Source organism: Pleurodeles waltl, chromosome 2_1, assembly GCF_031143425.1.
Source record: "Pleurodeles waltl isolate 20211129_DDA chromosome 2_1, aPleWal1.hap1.20221129, whole genome shotgun sequence".
NCBI lineage: Eukaryota > Metazoa > Chordata > Amphibia > Caudata > Salamandridae > Pleurodeles > Pleurodeles waltl.
This window is the reverse complement of record NC_090438.1, coordinates 737,248,289-737,271,459: the sequence shown is the minus strand read 5'-3', so window position 1 is coordinate 737,271,459 and position 23,171 is coordinate 737,248,289. Positions and strand designations below refer to the sequence as shown.

Here is a 23,171-nt window from a genome sequence, read left to right as displayed (position 1 = left end):
AACCATTAGTATATACAAAGAATGTTTTTTGGACATTCAAACCTTTACTTAAGTATATCGACTTACATTTTCTGCACAAATTTATATCACACATTGGTTCCCTAGCATGCATATCATCTACATCACTGGTGGCTCTCCAAGGGCAGCATAAGCTGCGAGTGTTCTGCCTCCTCTGCTGTGTTGGAACTGGAGTGCTTCAGTTCCAAGGGACAGTGTGTGAAGACTGCAGAGAAGGTTCATGTGCTATGCTACTGTCTGCAGGGAGCCTGCAGAATTGGAGGCTGACCCCTCAATGACCCCAGCCCTCTCCATTAAACTGTAGGTCATGAACAAATCAGTAACTACTATTACTTAATGCACATTATATATAAAGGATTACATAGGTAGGTTTTTGTGGTAAGCACATTATTAATTACTAAGTAAATATGACTAAATTGTGTTTTTTGTCATTTGTTTATTGGTGTTAGTTAACAGAGAGCTAAAGATTCAGCGAAAACATGTAAATATATATATATACAGGCCCAGCCGAAGGCTTTTGCCAAAACGAGCAGGCCAGGTTTTTTTTATGTGGCTCCTCGCACTTTGCACTTTATAATGATGAAATAAAGAAACCCTTCTAATAGCAAGTCTTTGTGTACCGGATTGTGCCATTTTTCTTTTTCTGGATTTGCCTACACACCCATACCCAGTCATGGCCGCCACTAGGTAGTTATATTTGGGAGCTAGTTTCTATGCAAAAAAACATTTTTTACTTGCCTATATCTTTGGCACCGCTTGACGAAACTTTCCCAAAACAATTGCTAGCCCCATCAGTTGCTGTCTGGAAAGTTTCGGTGTGATCCATCTGGGGGGGCTGAGAAAATGGGGGGGTCCCAAAGCAGGTTTTCTCCATTCATTTTTTGTTAGGGATTTTAAACAGCAATAGCTCAAATATGATTGGATGGAATTATACCGGATTTGGCAGAAAGGTAGGTTCTAATCGAGAAAGCGACCTTTTTTTGTTTTGGTGTAATTCTGTTCAGTAGTTTTAGAGAAATTAAAGAAATCCAGATTTGTATATCTGTGGATGCGAAGGATTTCAACCCCTTCAGATCTTGTGCAGAGATCTGATTGGCTGATACACTTCAACAATAGAAGTAATTGAAGTGTTGTCAGCCATCTTGGGACTCGGCTGAAGCCGAGTCAATAAAAAAAGTAAAAAATAAATAAAGCCATAGCAAACACTTTGGGTTTTGACAGTGGGACCTGTAAAGCAGGTCCCGCTGTCAAAATGCAAAGCTTTCACCTCTGTCCACTGACAGAGATGAAATGCTCCAGCAAGCACAGAGCTTCTGTCAAAGTAGCTCCGTGCTTGCTGAAGCAATGGCACTGCGAGGGAAGCCAGGTGGTCCGTAAAAGGCTTTTTAATAAAAATAAAAAAATTGTTTTAAAAATTAATAAATAAATAAGTACGGACTGGGAGGGCCTAGATAGCCCATAATGAGCTAGATTTAAAAAAATTTTTTATAAAAGCAATAGCTCAGTGTGAAATCAGTAGACCTTCACACTGAGCAGTCAGGGTTTGAGTCCAAGGGGACTTGTGTCTTTTTTTTTTTTTAATTACAAATTATTTCAATTTGAAAAAATTACAGATACATTTTTTTATTTTAAATTGTATAGAAATATCTCAATTTAAGTAGATCATACATCAAAACCTAAACAAACTATCTCTCTCCCTCTCACTCTTGTTCTCTCACTCTCACTCTCTTTCAATCTTTTTCTCCCACTCACACATGCACTCCGACCCTTACGCATCCACTGACAGACCCACTCAGACACTCACAAACCCACTCACAGACCCACTCAGTCCCTCATGCACACAGACACAGCCCCACTCAAACTCTCACACACCCACTGACAGCCTCATGCACCCACTTAAAGACTCGCACACACTGACACACCCACAGCCACTCTCGCTCCAGATACACCCTCTCATACCTATTCTGACACCCAGAGAGGACGTGGGCAACTTCCACTGCGCATGGCCAAAGGGCTGTGCACAGCATGGGGTTGAGCGGATAGGGGGTTTGCCGCAGGGTCTGGCTGCAGGCCAGATCTTGCAGGAAACCTCGTTGCGTACAGACGAAGGCCGTGCCTCAGACAAAAGGCCCTATGGCCAACCCACGCCGCACACGGCCTTTGGCCGTGTATGGCGGTGGTTGGATTAACGTATAGTAATGAAAATTACTATACGTTAAAAAAAACATAGAAATTCACGGAAAAAGCCAAAGGTTACAGGGGCGTTTTAGTTAGGAAATAGATTTTTTTAAAACATAGAAATTCACTTAAAAAAACAAAGGTTACAGGGATGTTATAGTTAGGATCACATTTTAAACGTACAAAACAATAGAAATTCACCAGTTATAGTTAGGGTTACCTCAAGTAACTATAATTCGTTCCCTAAGGTAACCGTAGGCAAATGAACAAAATGTTTAAAAAGTATGGCTTTATTGCAGTGTTTTATGAAAAGACCATTATATTTGCCAAATGAGCATTACTTGTACTTCACAAGAGCTGTGTTGCTACAGCAGTGTAGTGTAAACAATGTAAAATTTGAAGGTAGGCTCTTTTTTTTAAATTAGGGAAATGTCAGTTGTATTCCCCATATAGCCCCCTCTTGTGCGAAGCCCAAAACGGATTGCTAAACCTTCAAAGGAGTCTTGGAGTTCAGCTGGGTTCGTTCAAACTGGAGGTACAGTTACCATTAAACCCGAAGCAGGTCTGTGTTACAAAGTGCGTTTACCAACCACCTCTCCAGTCTTCAAGGTGTGAATCAAGAATCCCGAGCCATGGGAGGGGGTACTGAATCCCCAGTGGGGTCAGCATAACATGGAGGTATGGTACTTGGGGCAAACATTTAGAGTGAGAGAAGGGAGTATTTTTTTAGTTCAGGATATCAAAAATCCCTGGTCTATCGGACAGTGGTTGAACACCATGGTAGGCCCCACATGAACCTGAGGGATTTGGGGAAGGTCAGTAATAGTGAAATAGTGTCAGTAGGCACCCTCACACACTCCCTCTCTGCTCTCTCTTTCTGTTGCAAATTCTACATATTTTGTGGCCTCTGCAAGTATGCCAAGCTGTTGGAGGCAGTAGTTGTTTCATCCAAGTTTCCTTAACTTTCTTGAGGTCACTGACTGGTTCATTAGCCCCAATTATAATTTCTGCACCATTATTGCAGCATACTGATTGATATATTGATGGATGGATGATGCTTGAAGCAGCATAACATGTTTTGTCTCAGCATGTTCATATCCTCCACCACCGAGGGTTTGCCCTGTTTCATGCCACCATGAGGCAGAACTTCACTAGCAGTAATGTTCTTAGTTACTCCACCTGACATCAGCCTAGTGTGTTGTGGAGAACGAGGAATCTCTTTCTGCATGCTCTGATGATTATGCTTATTGCTTCTCATAGTGATAATAAACCTTGCTAAAGGGTTGCGTTAAGAAGCCATGTGACATGTAAACAGTGCAGAACATTTGGTACGGATTAAATTTAAGAAATATGATTAGTCTGTGATGTGAATCAAGTTGTTGTATACAACTAAGGTTTGCGTGTGGGCGTTTCAATGTAGAGATTGTGTTGGCTGGGATTTAGAATGGACTTTTTCATAACGTCCAGTCTGTGACGTGGTGTGGATGGGCAGACTCACTAACAACTCTCCTACTGGAATGCACCCATTGTAGATATTCGTTATCATCTAAGTGACCACTTTCTTGTGTAGTATTGATTGACATGCAGTAGTCTGAAGAACCTTTAGTGTGGTTGGCATTGGATTGGTGTTCCTTATATTAGTTGCTTTCTTCATGGACGTCATCTAGGGGTCGTGACCCGCTTGCCCCTGGCGACCCTTGGCACTGCCTCTGCAACCCCTGGCCTCACAGGTGGCAAAATTAGTGCCAGGAACACTTGGGCAGCTCGCCCTTATGGACGTTGCTTGGGGCTCCACTTCCTTATTTTCAATAAAAACATTTAATGCACGAATAGTGAATAATATGTTATTCACTACTAGTGTAAAAAAAATGAGGTACCGTTAACTGGAACATGACCCTCCTTGGTAGCGGAGGTAAGTAAAAAACACTCTTAAATGTATGTTGTGTGAATGCTTGCGGTGAGAGTGTGCTTATGTAAGAGAGTGTGTGCATGAGTGAATGTGTGTTTATGTAAGCATGTGTGTGTGAGTGAACGTAAAGATGAAATGCTGTGTGATGTCACTTCCGCTATCCCTGGCATTTTGGTGCATTGACGTCCATGGCTTTCTTTCTTTTTCTTTAGCTTGTTGATAAGTAATTTAAACGTATATGGTAGTGTTGCTGAATTTTGATTTTCAAGTAAATATGTGTATTCTTCTATTTCTGTTTTTAACTTGGACAGATACACTGCCTCACTGATATTCCTACCTTACCACTTCTTCACCACAGTTATCTACTTCCATGTCTACACCTTTAAGAAGTGGGCACAACACGGTGGTTACACTGCAGCGAATGCTATAGGACTCTTCCTTCAGATAGTTCTAAAGAGCTGTTCAGTTAAAACTGGGCTAAGAGACTGCCACAAAGGGGGGTGGACTCACTTCTGTGTTGGGAATCCCATTTGTAGTTATTCAAAAGTAGAATTGTAGGGAAATACAAAGGTTTCCCCACTGATTCTGGTTTAACAAGAACACTTTCCCTACTTTATGGTCCACGTGACTCCCAGTGCACATTCTTTGATGGCAGCAGGATGAACCGAAGTAGAGCCTTCGGGCAGGGAACACATGAGTCTTCCAACAATACTTAGCTGATGTGGTCAAGCACAACCCCTCTGCCACCCCACACTTTGACCTGACAGCCACTTGTGTGGGATCCCCCTTTCCTCCCACCGAACTTTAAATCAGACCTGTGATGCCATTTCCTAAACTGTTTACACACTAACAAATTTTGGGCTTCCGGTTGCCTCATAATTGGCTACATTTGTTTTTATTTCGAAGGTGGGGAATTCACACCTACTCAGATGCGCAGTGGGTGCAGCCTCCTGCTGAGATGTACATTAGACAAAGTTACATTTTGTCCGATGTTGGTCTAACCTTATTCCTACTCACCAATAGGATACCCATAAATATTCAGTCATCTGAGTCGTCCAATTTATCGGACATTTGTGCTGTGAAAAGAAACTAGATGAATTTGTTTAAAGGGACATAAACATAATGGTTATTAACCAAAGAAATAGAAATAGAAACACAAATGTGCATCTACCGATAATCCTCTCGCCGTTGCCTGCTCCAGACATTGACAGAATTATTTGTCTTTCCATGAACTTGGCTCATTTTCCGCTACAACATGTAGTTGCAGTAACCTGACAAGTGATTGATTCGGTTTCATAGGGTGTCTGAACTGCACAGAGTGCTTTTTATATTAGAATAGACACGGGCATTTTTTCACACGTTTCAAGATTTATTACCTTGCCCCAACGTATTGTAAATGAGTCGGTTTGCTATATATTTTCCCCGGGATCCAGTAATTGATGTTATTAGCTTAAGGACACGTATTGCTAAACGGTGGATAGCCTTTTAACACTGTCACCCTCTTGTCTGCTTTCCAACAATGGCACAGGTCTGGAGATCCGCTGGGTGGACTGTTACTTCCCCTTCACCCACCCATCTTTTGAGATGGAGATCAAATTCCAAGGGGAGTGGATGGAAGTCCTGGGCTGCGGCATCATGGAACAGAAGCTGATTGAATCAGGTATTGACAAACTCGTCTTTTTCCTTGGAGTCGCTATTGGCAAACGCTTCTAGTATAATTCGCGTCAGAGCGGAGAGATTGCTCACACTGGCACGCCAGCGTTCCCACTGAAAACTGTTTACGTCCATGAATTAATGAATGAATGAATGGTGATTTTGTTTCAGAAAAAGGTATCCCAGTACTAGACAAATCTGATAGGATCAGGGCGAGATCGCAGGCCAATCAGCTGCTTAGCCGCTAAAAACAAACATCGCTGTGCATTATAGCACAGAAATAAACTGACAAATGAGGACAAACTAAGAACCGGTTTAGGAGTGTACCCCTGCAGTTGCATCCATAAGGAGGCAGTGCAGGAATCATAATCTGTAGATGATTCCAGAGAAGCCCCTGCCCGCATTCTTTTTAGCAGTCATTCCAGTTTCATTTTCATGAGAAAGGATGCAATTCGTCTAACCTGGCTCCATTTCTAAATTGAGTTATGATGCCTTTTCTAAAGCTATTTCACCCTTTGGCTGTTCCATACCCCCTCCCTCAGGGCGAACCTTCCCAAGACAAACAGTCTGTTCTAATAGTTCCTTCCAGCAGGCCCTAATACCTTCTCTCTGCAGACCGATTTTCTCAGTAGAACATCGGTAGGACAAATGTACTAGACAGTCAGCATGAGATGTCATTCTGCCCTCCATCTGCCATTCTTCTCTATGTGTACAGTTTATCAGACTTTAGACAATGATAAAGGCAACACAACAGTGCCCTCGGCATTTTCTCTTTTTAACTTGAAGTTATGTAAAGTGCTCAGCCACAACTTGGGTCTAGTACTCAACATATAAAAGTGCAAATAAATAAAGACGAGGTGTTCATTTTCAGTTTGAGTTACACCAATCCATTCCTTATCACACCATACGGTTGAAACCTTACTTCATATATGACCATCAATCATCAATAAGCCTCTGAAATTATGCGGCAGTGGAGGACCGAATTATGTGGCAAGGCTAATTAAATTATGTGCGGCAACAAAATATAAATTATGCACATTATGGGTCACATTTTATCATCAGTGTTATCCCGCTGTTTTGTCACGTCAACGAACATCGATACAAAGGGATCAAAATGTTAAAAGTTTGAAAAATAAATAAAAGTGTAAACATTTGTTAGACCCTATTGAAAATGTTATTCTCCCACTAATAATGATTTTGTATTGCACGGAAGCACGTGAGCACCATTTTAATAATTGGCACGTGCTACTTACAGAGTAAAAGAGTCTGTGCAGAAACAAGCCTACATGTGAATACTTTGTTTTTTATGATTCTTTTTAATGTTTTTCAAATTTCATTGATCATAAAAAACCGTGAAATTCAGGAGAAATAACAGTTACATCGTTAATAGTATATTCATTGGCCAGGCAATTGAAAGTGAGCAAAGAATGAAAAGGCAGAGTTGTACACTATGTAGTAATGAAAAGGCAGAGTTGTACTCTATGTAGATCCGAGGCTTCAGCGTGTCTCTACCAGCCTCCTCCTGTTTCTCAGCCGGTTCTCCCCTTGTATTATGATGTGTAACCTCTTCATGTTACTCAGCCAGCGCAGTGTGTGCAAGCATCTCCAATTGTTTCCCTCCTTTGATTCTTCCTTGCTGTCATATGTGCACAGAATTGTCTGTTATTTGCTGTATTAGGATCCAGAAGATCAGAAGTCCTTGAAGTATTGCTTCACAATCAGCCAAATCACCATTTAACGTAATCATCCCTCCGTAATGCTTTTGTTAAACTCTCTTTTGCTGAGGTCCACTCTGTTATATCCCTAATCCAGTGGTTCCCAATCTGTGCTCCGCTGCACCCCCGTGCTCCTTCAAAACTAGCCAGAGGCACCGCGAACAGATGAGCACCAAGCGCGCAGTAACTCAGGTAAAGCAATATCAATCATGCTTTGACAGTGCACCTCAATCCCGAGCTGCATCATACATTAGACAATAGGTGGGTATGGGGGATGCTATGCATTTCCTTTTGTGGGCAGGGACTGTTTTGATTCTGGTTTCTCGGGAGCTTCTTCTATTCACAGATGCAGAGTCAAGTGAGCCAAAGCCCACTGTGAACTTTGTTCCTGTTTGTGGTCACAGTTTGGTTCAAGCTTGCCCAGGCTTCTCCATCTACAAAGGTTAAGACGAGGCTTGAACCAGGCAATGAGGGTTAGAGGAATTTTGAATCCAGATCCTCAGTAGCTACTATTTGCTAAATTTGTCAACCGTACACTGAGCTGCATGCATCTGCTTTCGACATATCAAGAAGTCAGCAAACATCTTGGTCCTCGCCCACACAGCAGTTGCCCGGCAACCACACACACACAGAGGGGTGTCCCTGCTCCTCAGTTATACTGTTACTATGCTTTTTTGTGATGCACCTCCATGCTAGCTAAACATCGCAGGCCTGGCGTGATCATCAGCCGTCTGTGGTGAACCCAGAAGCTAAAAGATTCTGTGGAATGCTCAGCATGACAGTTTAGAATCTCCACCCAAGGTGAGCCTCGTTCTGGGAGCAGCAGCTGCTGATGCGTCCTATTTTATGGCAGCTTCTATACAGCGCAAACTTGACCTGAAGATATTGGAGCGACGTACATGAGCACCAGTTTACATTATTCATGGTCTCACAAGGAGCTAAGGTGATTTTCCTTGAATCACAGGATGTTACGCCGAGTTTCATACCTGGTTTTCCAGTACCTGATGTCAGAAGTTTAGGTGTAACACCACATCCTTTCTTCAGAGAGAGTGTTAGATTTAGTAGTGTGTTTATACTCCAGAAGCTTATTTTTGTGTGGCTCTACACATGGGTGTCTTCATGTCCTTGGTTGGATGCCAGTTGCTTCCGTGGTGTCTAGGTGTCTCGTGAAGGGGTTAGTACCTCACTAAGGTTAACAGGTGGCTTTATGTCACCGAGGACGCACGCTTTGCTTCAATCCTGGGCTTTAATTGACAGCTCAATATATGCTGGTAGTTGAGCCAATGAAACTTGCATGCCCGAAAACTGATTCAAAAGTCAAGTCAGGTATTGGAGCATTGTGTCCTTCATAAGCCAAAGTCATCAAAATACCTTAAACTTCATGCTATCGTTGCAGGCACTGTAACCAGTCCTCGATGTTCAGGTGCAAGTCGTTTTTCTTCCTTATGTTTAACTACTAAGACTAATAGACCTTAAAGCAGGATTTGTATTTTAAAAGTTCAGGACTGGAAACTGTGTCTGTGAAGACCTACAGTGAGGCTTCTGTTGTAGGATGCATTAGTTGTTGCTGTTGTGGTTGAGAACCTTAAAATGTTGGTGATTTCGATGCCCCTCAGGCGGAGGGGTGGACGTATTCACAGTGACATTTGTTGGCAGAAGTTTTTTTTATTAAATAACTGTAATATTTCTATTTTGTTACATCTGTGATTATAATACCTTCATTGGCTTCATCCCAATTATTTTCAGGGGGTAAATGGGAGTACTTTCAAGGCCGGGCTTACATCCCTCCACCTGCCCAAAAAAAATAACATAGTGGGGAGCTGTGGCCAATGGCGAATAGGTCAGGGGAGCCGTTGGTCAAAAAAGTTTGGGAACCACTGCCCTAATCTAAGTATGTAGTTTAGATGGCTATGGGTTTAACCAGTTTCTAGCTATTCTGTGCTTGGTAGCTCCATCCCTAGTTTTGCAAAACTGTGCTTTATCTTGCCCTTCTTTCTCTTGAGAGCAGTGACAGAAAGCATCACTTTTGTGTCAGGTTAAGAAGCCCGCCTGTGATTATCTGCAGCCTCCTCATCATATCCGACTTATAGGCGTGCACCTGCTATGGCGTGTGATAGAAGTCTGCTCTAGGTTCATAACACCATGAGCAATGAAGACAGCATTCAGGGTAGATCTTACTTAACTCAAGTTTGTTGGGTTGTATTTCAATAGTTAAACTGCACCAGTACAAAACATGCATTGTTAGTTATTTTATTAACCTCTCTGCATTGTCTTCTCATTCCAGCTCAGTAAGTGGTTCCTTACAGTCTGTGACCTATCGCTCCCTAGCCTCAACAGCAGCACCTCGTTTATCTTGTTGAAACACTCAAAGCTGATTAGCCACTAGTTTTCATCCTTGCACTAGCTGTAACTATAATTTGGGTGGTCGCTGGGGCATTAGGGAATGTCTGCTAAATCTCTCTAGCTGTCCGCCACATGCTTGCATATTGTAGAAACTGACAGGGATCAAGTCAACAGTCTTCTTGGGCTTCAGCAAATACAACTAATTTTTTGTCAGGGTAGAGGTCCCCGAGGACCTTTCACTCACTCTCCCCTAGATTTGGTCAAGTTTATTTCTTGTGCAATCTGATTAAAGGGGCGAATGCTTCACTGGTGTATCTCAGCTACAAACTGTCCCATTATTTTCTTCTTGCTCCAGCTACTGCTGATCGATTACACATGGAAAGTGCTCCAGGATGAATTTACCTGACATGACTACTTCCGCAAGCGGTAGTTTTTCATGAGTTCTTTAAAGATGCCTCACCCAGTTACTATTGTCATCCAAACCATGCACAGCATGTATCATCTGGGATACTATGTACTATAACTCCACATCTGGGATTTCCTGCCTCCTTTCTTATGGCTACTTTCAAATACCCAATCTGGCCCTACTGTGCTTCTAAGCCCATATTAGAGACACCAACAACTAATCAAGGTGTTGAATCTGCAATTCCGTAGTTGGAATGTTGCTGGTCTGGCATCAAAGTTAGAGTTTGAGGGATGGCGGTCATTTATCTCTAATTACGATATTGTGTTTATGAAAGAAACTTGGGTCACGTCTAAAATAGTTCTTGATGGTTTTAATATTTTCAGTCATTTTTCTACTCCCTCATTCTCAGGGTTTGGTGGCATGGTTCAAGGTAAATATCAGGTGCAAAATTCCCCCAATAGCAACGAAATGGAGGTGCTGAGAAATGGGGGTGGGGAGGAGCTGCAGATATTTGAGGTATGTTGGGATGCTAAATTCTTAATTTTTATTGTGAACTATTATAATAATGATTTTGGATAAAAAAAAACTCAGTTTTTTTGGGCCCTTCTTCAGCAATTGGTTCCTTAGCTGACTGAGCCCAGTTTACAGATAGGCCATTCCATCTTTTATTGGCAGGGGATTTCAATGGTAAGCTAAGGGCTATGCTTTTGCAAGTTGATTCTCCCTTTGATCCCAATAGTTATGAAGCCGAACAGGCTGATATGGACTTAAGGGGGCGGCATTTATATGTATTCTTGTTGACTCATGACTTAGCTAACCCTGCCATAAGTTTAGGAGGTACAGCGGCCCTTATGTTTACAGGGCAGTGGTGTAGTTTGACTATTGACTGTGTTCATCTCTTGGAATTTGGAGGCATTGATTCGGGTGGGGGGGGAGGGCGGTTGAAGTTATGCCATCTGTCTATAGTGATCATAACCCCCTAGCTATACAAGTTCCTTTGCAGGTTGAGATAAGTGTGATTAGCCCTAGACAGGAACTAAGTATCAAAGATAATGGCAGGAAGGTGGTATGGCGTGCCAACGTAATACATATACTGGTCCAGGTTCAAAATGATTGTTCTGCCCTGATAACATTGTGTCCTGTGGATTGCAAAGATGCCGCAAACTTATTATCATGTTTTGTTGAACTCCTTTTTCTAATTAGGGCTATATTGTGTAGACCTGTAAAGAAAGGACCATAAGTTGGCAACCCTTGGTTTGATAAAGAGTGTAGGAAAGCCCTTAGGCAAGTCCATAAGGATCAGGCTGCCATCTTTGCCTGTAGAAAGTCTTATGCTTTGGCCTTGAAGAAGCAGAAGGCTGAAATCAAAGCAGAGCAGTGGGAAGCTATTGTGGCTGTCTACCAAAAAAAAGATACTTCGGCTTTTTGGCGGGAGGTTTGGGTAGGACTAGTTAAAGGTAAGCCGCCCAATACCATTACAGCACAAATCACCCCAATGCATAGATTGGCCATTTTTCTAGCATCTGTGGATCAAATAGTGATGAAGATTGCCAGGTCGACTTCCCATTGAACTTTAGTCCCCCTTTTTCAGTAGAAGAGGTGATAAAAGCTATTCGTGATAGCCTTCCTAATAAGGCCTCAGGGGCAGATGGGATCCAGCTGGACATGTTTTTAAAGGATCCAGAATGTTGGTCCCCAATTTAACTAATATTTTAACTCTGTGTGTCGGGTAAAGCCCCCATCATCTTGGAGAACATCTATAGTAGCACCAGTTTTAAAAAGGGCAGTATCCTGAAACCTAGGTGTTATCGTCCAATCTCTTTGTTAGACTGTGTTTTCTAAAATAATAGGTTGGGTTGTGTTGGAGTGCTTCATTTCTTTCTCAGGTGCAATACCGATGTAGGCAGGGTTTGGGCGCAATAGAACAGTGCCTTAATCTTCACCTTCTTATGGCCAAGTACAAATTTTAGAAGGGCTCTGCCATTCATCTGGCATTCATGGATTTATCGAGTGCATTGAGGTGTGTCAACAGACAGAAGGTGTAGGAAAACCTTCGGGCTATGGGCCTAGATGTTGGACTAGTTAAACTTTTGCAACTTTTACAACAGGACCTCAGGACAAAAATTAGATATGGGCCTAATGGTGACTGCACTTCTTCCTTTAAAGTAAATTGCATTGTGCATGAAAGGTGTTTTCTCTCCCCAATTTTATTTCTTTTGTATATTATTAATCTAGAGAGAACCCTGGTTTCTGTTGGAGGTGATGTACCGCGTATCTGTAATAGTGCCATTCCCACCTTATTGTAGGCGAATGAAGCGGTCCTGCTGGTAATACCAGCTAATGTGCTCAGGCAGCTGGTAGCTGGCTTTGTTGAATTTATGAAAGGTCTGGACCTTGAGACAAATTGTATGAAAGCATTTGTAATGGTTTCTGGCCCTAAGAATACTAAGACCTGCTTAGCGCATATAGGTGGGCGTGCTCTGGGTAGAGTACGCTCTTTTCAATATTTGGGGCTGGAGTTTGATGAGCCTTGGAATTGGCTCCCCTGTGTGAAAGGGAGGGTGACCCGTTTCCTGCACACAGTGGGAATTACATTCTCCCTAGCTGCCAATATTCGGAGAAAGACGCTTGTCCCGATACTTGAAGTCTATAGGAGGAAGTGCTTACCTGCTGTGACTTACGGTATGGGGTTGTGGGGGTATAAAGAGGTTTATAATATCCAGGTGGAAGAAAAATGTTTTTGTCGCCCGATGTTGGGTGTCCCGCCATCTACACCACACTTTTCTCTTCATCCTGAGTTGGGTTTTGACTATTTACAGGACAGTATTAATGTTGCCCACTTGGAGCTTTGGTGTGCGACATAGGCCAATAAGGAGGCTGTACTTAATCAGATGATTATCAAGGACTGCCTTGCTAGAGAACTTGCCTGTTCAGTCCCATGGCTGAGCTATATTAGGGCTACTATGACAGCCATGAGCTGCTCACATTTGTTTGACAACCCTAATTTAACATCTAGCAAGGACAAAGCCTGGGTTCGGGAATGCTTTTTAAACAAAGACAGGCTGTTCGGGAGACTAACAAGGTATTGAAGTCGATTGTTAGAGAGTACTGCAAGGTTCAAATGTCAATGGGGCCTGTGCCTTACTTGTTATATGTCCATAATGTGTATGAATGAATGTTACAGTCCCATTATAGGTTGGGGCTCCTATGTTGGATGTTGTCCTTTTCACAAGGGCAGTTTTCCTCTAGTGACAATTATGCATGCCCCGTGATGCGCAAACCACACAAACACCTTTTCACTTTGTTCTTTTTTGTGTAAATTTTATATGTTCTTTGCAAAACGTTATTTGCTACCTCTTTTATGAAAAAGGAATTTCACGAAATGTAGGGTAGCATTGCTTTTTCTTCAACAGCCAAATTAACATGTTTTTTTAAAAGATGCCATAGCCTGGTGTAAGACGTTGTTGTTTTTGTTGTACTTAGGACAAAGTGATGATTTGTGGTGTATAATCGGGATCTGTTATAGGATTTTTAAATATGTTTTAATTGTAAATATGGCTTGTTTTTAAAATATTATATCTTGTTTTCTTTTATGATCTGTATATGATCGAATAAGAGTTGTTGACTTGACTTGGACTAATCTAATGCTTTAAATATACGTTTTGGGCCGGGAAACCTGGATCCCTGTAGAACATAGAGACAGCAAGACAAAAACACCATCTTTGCAAAGGAGTCATTACCCATCTAGAATTCAGTTGACCACTTCAGTCCCTCCACTGCTTTGCTCGTATTAAACAAGTGCTGTGTTTCAGAATCACACGCTAGGTGAATGACCAGACAGTGGAACCCAATGGTCTCCCACTTGATATGTACATCTGGATAATCTTGTTCTCCCATGCCTTAAAGCCCTTCCAGGAGGAATGCTTTTGACTTGTCTCAGTTAGCATGCAGTCCTGATTTTTCCCTTTACTTTGACAACTACCTTGCAAGTATCGGCCAGAATTGCACTAGATCCTTCAAGTATACGAGTATCATCTGCCTACTACTCTGTGGTTCACAATTCCAGTTTTTATACCCCACTCTTGGAGGACAACTTGCAGATGACAACTCTGTAGCTCCACTTCCAGGGTAATCATGAGCGTTGTAAGGGAGCAGTCTTGGTTGTTCTCCTCTCTGGCATCCAGCTCTTTGAGACCTTTCAGCCTGTTCCAACCCAAGTAATAGGCTTTGCATATGGCAGTTTAATCCAGTTTAGCTATTTGTGCGCAATGCCTATATGGTGCAACACACCTCAAATTCATTCCCAGCCACTTGTAAATACCTTGTCAATGTTCAGCACCACCAGGATGTAAAGGTCTTCCTCTCTTTCTAGGCGGTACATGATAAGACCAAGTCACTGTAGATTATTTAATGTCTTCATTGATCATAGATTATGGGCTATATGCCATATCATCTGTGAGCTCACTACCTGGTTTTGGAATTATGATAACCAATGGTTTCCTCATAGTTGTCTTTTCTCATACACCACAGGGTAAACCTCTACCAGTCAGTCTTTCTATACCTAAGTGAATGATTGGTATAGGTTGATAGGGAAGACATCACTGCCAGCATTCTGATTAGCTCTGCTTTGGTGATTAGGAAGCTCATTGAGATACTCATTTATGCACTTCTCTTCAAACTTGTTTGGGTGCCTATAGACCTCCACTAGTTGAGAGTAAATACTCTCATTGATGCATACTTGGGTTAATACTCTTGTCCGTACTTTGTCTTTGTATTGCATTATGAGGGTACATACATTTCTCTTTTCAGCAACCAGTCAAATAATGTGCTATTACCTTGTCTGTAAAGTGTATGGGCCTGTTTCACAATGATAACTTACTTTTGAGTAATTTACACTTTTGGGTAAGTTTAATACGTTTTGGCTATTCACAAAATGAGTGTAAATTTACTTCCAAAATGTAACATACATGCCTCCACTAAATTGAAGGGCCTGGGGTCCATTCAGAAACTGCATTTTGTAGTATGTTTGTAACACTACAACAGTACTACAAACCTACAACAAAATGCTACTTACAAACACCAGTTGTAGTCTTACAATAGTACTATCAACGTACTCCAGAACTCTGTATGGTAAAGTATAGGAACAATTAAAAACGTTTATTTAGCTCAAGAAATTATGAAAAATATGTTTCATGTTAAATTTTTATGTGCATTAACTTAATACATTTAAATTAAATAATAAAGGCATACCTTAAGAACAAAAACTATATTATTCTTTAATAAGTATTAACAGTGATGTACCGAATACAATGGAAAGTATATTAATTGTATTTTAATAAACAGTAATGTTACAATAATGTTTAAATTCAAAAAAGGTTGTGAAACTATTTTAGAATTGAATAATAAATACATACTATTTTTAGATCTTTTTAATATTAAATTACATTTCTTTTATCTGTTTAACATAATTAAATTTAATGTAACATTATTTCCTTTGGGTTTTATTTGAAGTCCCTTCCTTCATTATTTCATTATTTTCTATGGCAGGGTATTGCATTACCAGTGGCTGGCCATGTGTGGTGCTCAATTTACTACTGTTTTTGCAGTAGTAATTTAGAAGGGCAGTTTGTGAATAGCATTTTGTAATATATTTGTAGTACTATAAACATTCTATTAATGCAGTTTTTGCATAGCAGTTTGTAGTACATTTTCTAGTACAAATGTAGCACTACAAATGTACTACAAAAAGTAGATTGTGAATAGCCCCTAAACCCTTCAGTTTAGTGCAGACATGTAAGTCACACGTGTGGAGTAAATTTACAGATTTTGTGAATAGGAAGAAAACACTAAGCTTACTCAAAAGTTTCAGTTATGTTTGAGAATCAGGCCTTCAGTCTATAAGTTGTGGGAGTGAATTTGTGTATCACATCCTAAGTATCTCTGGCATTCCTGTTCAGCCTTACCATTTCAAGATGAAGTCCAAGCCCCAACCCCCTCTAAGCCTGCAGTGCCTCTTTCTTGTTATTTAGTTTTAGTTCAAGCTGAAATCTTGTACTGTATGTTTTGACCTTACATTCTCCCCTAAGTACAACATTGAGCCCCTTTCATTCAGTTGCTCTCCAATTGGAGTGGATTCAGTTATGTTCAAAGTACTGGAACATATTGTCAATCAGCCATCCCACAAAGGCTTTATCTAATTGCGCTTCTTATCTAAATTGCTAGTTCTGGTCTTAGCTCTATCTTGTCCCCACCAATATTTTAACTAGTGTGGAGTCTTCAATAAGAATTGGACCAAATATGTGCTCTCCTTATATTGGTAGTGATGTTCCCTCCTGACCACTGACCATTCTATAATCCAGCCTACTACAGTACAGCATATAGGTAAATAACTAGAACAGAATCGATTTTTAGGGTGCTCAGCTCCTGCCCCTTTATCAACCCAGCGCTATCCAGGACTTCATTCAAACAATTGATCATGCCGGATTTTGTAGCATGTTTAGACTGGTGCCTTTCTAGTGGTCATCCAATACAGAATTCATATCTCCCACCCCTCTGCATATGGCAGTGTATCCTCCACCGCATACCAGAAGAAACCTTCTGTCTTCCATGTTTAGTGTGTGTTCATAAGCGAGGAGCATGTCTTGCTCATGTACCATACCACACACAAAAAGATACCTCCCTTCAGAATCAGTCCTGACTTCCTTCTTCTAAACAGGATACACACAGCCATCTAAGTTAACACCCTCTAGCATAGTTAAAGTAAGCTGCAATATACATCTGTCCCCTCTGTTTTTATACAAATCCTCTACATCCTCTTAAATCCAGCACCTCTTCTGTAGCATAGCAATTTGTATGCCATACCTTTTTAAAAAGTAAAGAATTTCCATGCTACTATCTTCCACGTACTGCTTAATTCCAAAATTCTACAAATATACTCATATGTTCAATTGCATTTGGCATCTGCTCATGCCCTCAACAAAAAGCCTTGTTCTTATCAATTGGGGTTTGTCTTTATGACCATACTGTCTGGTGAACTATACACAATAGAAACCACATTACCCTCCCCTCCCCTTGGGCAGAACCCTGGGGCAAAGAACAAACCATCTGACTCCCAAACACTTGGCTAACTGACCCTATGACAACAACTAAACCTATCCCTAAAAACTAGCAATTCAACTGAGGGCCTAGCACTCTGATCCAGGCAACCCCAAGGTTGCAAAACAGGCCATTCAGCCCATTCTACAATTAACCCTCCACAGATAAGTGTGAGGCAAACACTTGGCTCAAAGCAGTGCAGTTAATCACCACTGGCACATTGGTATAACCTGAACTAATCAAACCATATGAGCCGCTCTCACCACTCTCTCCAGTTAAATTTTCTGTTGCAGTATGTTAGACCTGTCAGCTTTTTCCATTGATTCCCCTGTCTTTTTGGCTTTTGACCTCATGTGATGATCCTGTGCTGAACTACATTTTTGCTGGCTTTAGGACTCTGGGTAGTGCTCTCTGTCTACATTGAATAGGTGATTGCTTTACTCTATTATTGGCATATTTGATTTACTAGTAAGTCCCTAGTAAAGTGCACTAGATGCACCCAGGGCCTGCAAATCAAATGTTACTAGTGGGCCTGCAGCACTGATTGTACCACTGACATGAGTAGCCCTGTAAACATGTGTCAGGCCTGCCACTGCAGTGTCTGTGTGTGCAGTTTTACACTGCCAGTTTGACCCGGCAAGTGCTTCCACTTGCCAGGCTCAAACCTTGCCTTTCACTACATGTAAGTCACCCCTAAGGTAGGCCCAAGGCAGCCTCCTATGCGGGGAACAGTGTATTTAAACAGTAGGACATGTACTAGTATGTTTTACATGTTCTAATAGTGAAATACTGCTAAATTTGGTATTCACTATTGCAAGGCCTATCTCTTCCATAGGATAACAGGTGGATTGCCTTGAAGTATCTTTTAAGTGCAGTTTCCCATTGGGAGCAGCTGGAGTTTGGGGTCTCTAAACTCACAATTAAAAAAAAAAATGAAATTGTTTTTTAGATTGTAAATTTGAAAAATACCACTTTCAGAAAGTGGGCATTTTTTTGCTTAACCATTCTGTGCCCCTGCCTGGCTAAGGAATACACATCTGGGTCAGACTGACAGTTGGACTGTTTGTGAATTCAATCTAGAGAGTCACACAAAGGTACTTTGTGTGTCCTGCATATCCTAATGTGTCCTTCTGGGCTAGAGGAGATGATACTTGGACCTAAATAGGGTTGTGCCATTCCTTACACAAAGCAGTCTGCAACCCCCTACAGTGTGTCTCGGACAGGGCAAAGAAGAGGCAGGGTCTTGTGCACTACAAATACTTTCCTTTGAAGCGTGCCTACTTCAAAGGCAGAAATGAGTATAAGTATTGGACTGCTGACCCCACAACTTCAGAACACTTCTGGACTGAGGACATTCAGCCAGGGAGAAGAGCTGGATGCTTGATGAGGACCTGCCACTCTGCCTGTTGCTTTGCTGTGCTGGCTTGCTACTCTTACTTCTGCCCGGGAAGTGAAAGAACTGCGCTTTGCTTTCTACATCCTGCTTTCCAAGGTTCTCCAAAGGCTTCAACTGAGCTTGCCTCATGTTGTGAAGTCTCAGGGACATCAAAGACTTTATCTCCCAGTGCCTGGGCTCTTCTGCTTAGAGTCCTTACTTGCGAAGTGGTGAAAAATCCAGTCCATGGGCCCTTAGAAGTGGAAGCTGATAACCTGTGGGGGAATCATGTACCGCTGTGTGCGCGTCAGAAGAATCAAAGCAACGCCTGTCCTGCGGCTGAAAATTCAACGCAGCGCCTGTTCTCAACGCGGACCATTCGCACAGCGCGTCAGAATTTTCCATGGATTGATCCTGGACGTCAAATCTTCAACATCACAACAAGGACTTGAGACTGCGTGTCTGGAAATCAACTCATCGTTCTCTTGTGGAGGAAGGAATCAACGCATCACCTACCCGACGGGGAAAGAATCAACGCACAGCCTCACTTGTGAGTAAGGAATCAACGCATCGCTTGCTTTTCTGATGCATCGCCTCTCTTGCAGCTTTATTTTTGTTGCATACCAGGAACATTGTGCTAAAATAACACATTCATTGATTTCTATGGATTAAGACTCTTGACTTTAAAAATTTATATCTTTTTTTGCATGTGTTGAATTTTTGTCGTTTTGGTCTTCTTTAACTTAGAAAAAATTTACTATTTTTCTAAACTGGTGTAGAGTACGTTTATGGTGTTTACACTGTGTTCTGCATGTGTGTACAAATACTTTACACTTTGCCTCTGAGATAAGCCTGACTGCTTGTGCCAAGCTACCAACGGTGTGAGCAGGGGTTATCTTAGGTGTGTGACTCCCTTAACCTGATTAGAATGAGAGTCTCTACTTGGAGAGGGTGTAAACTGACTGCCAATTAAAGGCACAATTTTTAACATTGGTGATCATCGGTGAGACTAGGACTTCTATTTGTACTTGATATACAGTGATTGGTGTATACTACTGCATAGTGCAGACTGTTATGTAACCACATACTATTTTTTCTCTCTTCTTGAAAATGTTCTCTTTGCCTTCCTGAAACTTTGCAACTTGTGAGTTATCCACAGTCATGTCTCAGTCTGCTGAGCCATCAGTTGAAGCTGCTGAAGTAGTGTTTTAGCAGGAGGGGTTGGAGACCTATACAGTGCCTCAGCTCAAAAAGTTCTACAAAGAGTTCAAATCTCTTATTTAAAACCTCACTACAAAGGAGGAGCTGTAAAAGGCGCTGAGGGCCTGGTTAGCAGCAAAGGAGGCTGTTGGGTCCACAGAGTAGGAGAATGTTGCTGTGGCTGGAGAGGAGCAAAGCATACATGCTGACATGGTGGATAACCAGGACCTATCTGGGGGGAGGGCATCCTTCAGGGCAGGCAGCAGTGTTTCTTTCAAGGATCTGACCCCAGAGGAACAGACAAGCAGAGAGGAGGCATCTTTTGGATCCAGAAAAACTCAGGCTAGAGATGGAAGCAAAGAAAATTGCAATGGCAATAGAGGAGAGGAAAATTATGTTAGCTTATGAGCTGAGTTGGATCTAAAGAGGAGGTTCAGCCAGATGGTGGCAGCAGTTCTCCAGTGAGGTCTGAGGGAAAGCTGCATATACCCAAGGATGCGGTAAATGAGTTTTTTTGTGGGTGATGACATACAGCAGTGGTTCAAGGGTTATGAGGTGGCACTGAGGAAGCACAGGGTCCCTAAATGAGATTGTGGGGCAGGCCTGTGGAAGTATTTTTCAGTGGAGGGCAGGGACACCTTGCTGGCCTTAGACACAGAGGATCAGATGAGGTACCCTGCCATGAAGGATGAACTGACCAGGATGTATGGTCTCACACCAGAGAGTCACAGGGTCATGTTTAGGGAGAGTTCCTAACTTGGGTCACAAATTTGGGTGGAGTATGTGGATTCTTTCTGCAGAGCACTGGATGGTTGGGTGAAGGGCAGCAAGGTCACAGACTATCAGAGGCTGTACAATTTGATTGCATGGGAGCACTTGTCTAGTCATTGTTTTCCAGAGCTGCACCGTCACTTGATTGAAAGCAAGTTTACTGACCCCAGGATGCTTTCCAGTGAGGCAGACCACTGGCTCAGCTACAGGGTCCAAAAGAAGTTGTATGTGGAAGACTCAGCCAAGGGTGGGCAGAGTCCCCAACAGAAGAAGGGGAGGGAGGGACAAGGATAAAAGTAAGGAGTTCTCTAAAGGGCCCCAAACTAGTTCCGGAGGTAAGGATTCACAGCAACCTGTTGACAAAAAGAGTTGGTTCCCTTAAGGAAAACCTGCAGGGAAGTGACCCATCAAGTGCTTTGCCTGTAGTCAGGAAGGGCACATCAGAGGGAGTCCGAAGTGTCCGAATTGAGCACAGACCCCTACTGGTGGACAGTCACTTGAGTTGGCCAGTGTATGGTGGAGGAGTTGGCCCCAGTGAGTGGTGGGGAGCCAGCTGAGTTAACATGAGTCTCCCTGGGTGAGGGTCAGGTCGTCAGAGAACCCTCAGGCCCGATAATGCAAAAAAGTACAGGCACTGGGTGACCATCAATGGGAGGCAGATGGATGCTCTGAGAGACACAGGAGCCAGTATGACAACAGCCTGCTGTCATCTGGACTCTGAGGAACAGGTAGTCCCTGATGTGATCCATCAGGTTGTCATAGTGGACAACAGTCAGCGCCAATGCATGGTAGCTCAGATTCCCTTTGAATGGGGAGATGGGATCTCAGGTTCCTTGAGGGTAGCTGTGAGTCCATCCATGCCTGTTGACTATCTGCTAGGGAACAATCTGGAGCATACTGCCTGGAAAGAGGTTGACCTCAGGTCACATTTGAAAATGTTGGGATTGCCAGAGTAGGTGTGCATTACCAGAGGGTCCATGGCCACCAGAGAATGACCTCTGGAAGCGCCTATTCCAGAAAACAACAGTACTGTACAGCTGTATTTTATATTATGCATGTATAATGTAAGTGACCAGTAGATGGCAGTGTAAAATTGGAGGCATTTGACTTTAAAAAAGCAGAACGTTTTCATAACTGAAAATTAGTTATTCACTCCTGTTTGAATAAATTCGATTGAAATATGCCAGAATTTGCTTCATCTCCAAACAACTGTCCATCCCTGCTCCTTGAAATGGGGATAATAATAATGTTTGGACAAAGGCTTCATCATATTTGTGCCAGTTTGATAGGTTGTATGATAGAACAACACATGCTAGAACAACGCATGCCTGAACAGCGCAGTCGGAACAACAACCCCGTTGTTACCACGAATGCCTTTACAACGCATGCCGTGACAACGATTTACGTTGTAAAAGCATGCCTAGTAAAGGCATGTGTGGGAATGGCATGCATGCCACCCCACCACCTGCCGTAAGGCCCAAAAGTACCCCACCCCTAATACTAAAACTACCCCAACCAGCCCCTAAAAACAAATGTACCCCAACACCCCCACCTACCCTGAGCTCTAAAACCTTCCACAACCCCTCACCTGCCCTAAAAACAACCAAACCCGCCCCTAAAAACCAAACCAACCCGACCCCTCACCCCCCCTTAAAACCAAACTACCCTGACACCCCCACCCCTTCCCCCCCAAAAAAAATGACCGACCCCCCCACCGTGCCCCTGAAAAACAAAACTACCCCAGTACCCCCACCCATCCTGATCCCTAAAACCTTCCCTGACCCCCCCAACGGCCCTAAAAACAACCGACCCCACCCCTAAAAACAAAACTACCCCGATCCCCCACCCCTGCCCCAAGCCCTTAATCCACCCCTCCCCTAAAACCTATCCCCCAATCCTGCCCTAGCCCTACTTACCTGACCGCATCTTCTCTTGCCTTTTTCTCTTCCTTAACCACGCATATGCGTAGCTCAGCACATGCACAGTTAAGGCAGAGAAAAAGGCATGCATTGTTCCGGCAAGTGTTGTTAAGCTTGCACTGATAAGAAGAAGGTAAGGTCCCACTTAATTAGCAAAAATATTAATGTCAAATTGCCATGGATTCAGTGGATTTCATGAACGGGACTGCAATGAAAACCTTTGTTGCTCCAATTCGAATTTTATTTTAGAAGACAAGTAACTCCCAGTTGAGATACAACAGAATGGGTCCCACAGAAAAGCAACAGCTCAGCCAACACGTGTTTCGCCTCACAGGCGCGAACGCCAGGGCTTTCTCAAGGCTGAAAGAAAGAAACAACATACGACTAGAAAATATAATTCAATTGGATTGGAAAAAAAGTGATGCAGAAAGAAAGCAACACCGAGATGTGGATACCCAAAATCCATAAGGAAAGTCATGCGACACAAAATGTAATTCTCGGAAAGACTTTTTCCAAGTAATTAGTGATCCAAGAGGAAAGAGAAAATGAAAGAAAGATGAAAAATTAAAGAAAAAAGTGATTACAAATA

At 42.4% G+C, this 23,171-nt stretch overlaps 1 protein-coding gene across 7 annotated transcripts in view; it reads left to right on the top strand.

Moving 5' to 3' along the window:
- The window catches only part of FARS2 (phenylalanyl-tRNA synthetase 2, mitochondrial), a 1,511,864-nt gene that overhangs the window by 581,174 nt on the left and 907,519 nt on the right, over positions 1-23,171 (top strand). For all 7 annotated transcript variants that reach the window (XM_069217436.1, XM_069217450.1, XM_069217415.1 and 4 more), the window contains one exon: positions 5,634-5,765. In XM_069217436.1, the coding sequence (XP_069073537.1) occupies positions 5,634-5,765 (132 nt within the window). The remainder of the gene's footprint in view (positions 1-5,633; positions 5,766-23,171) is intronic.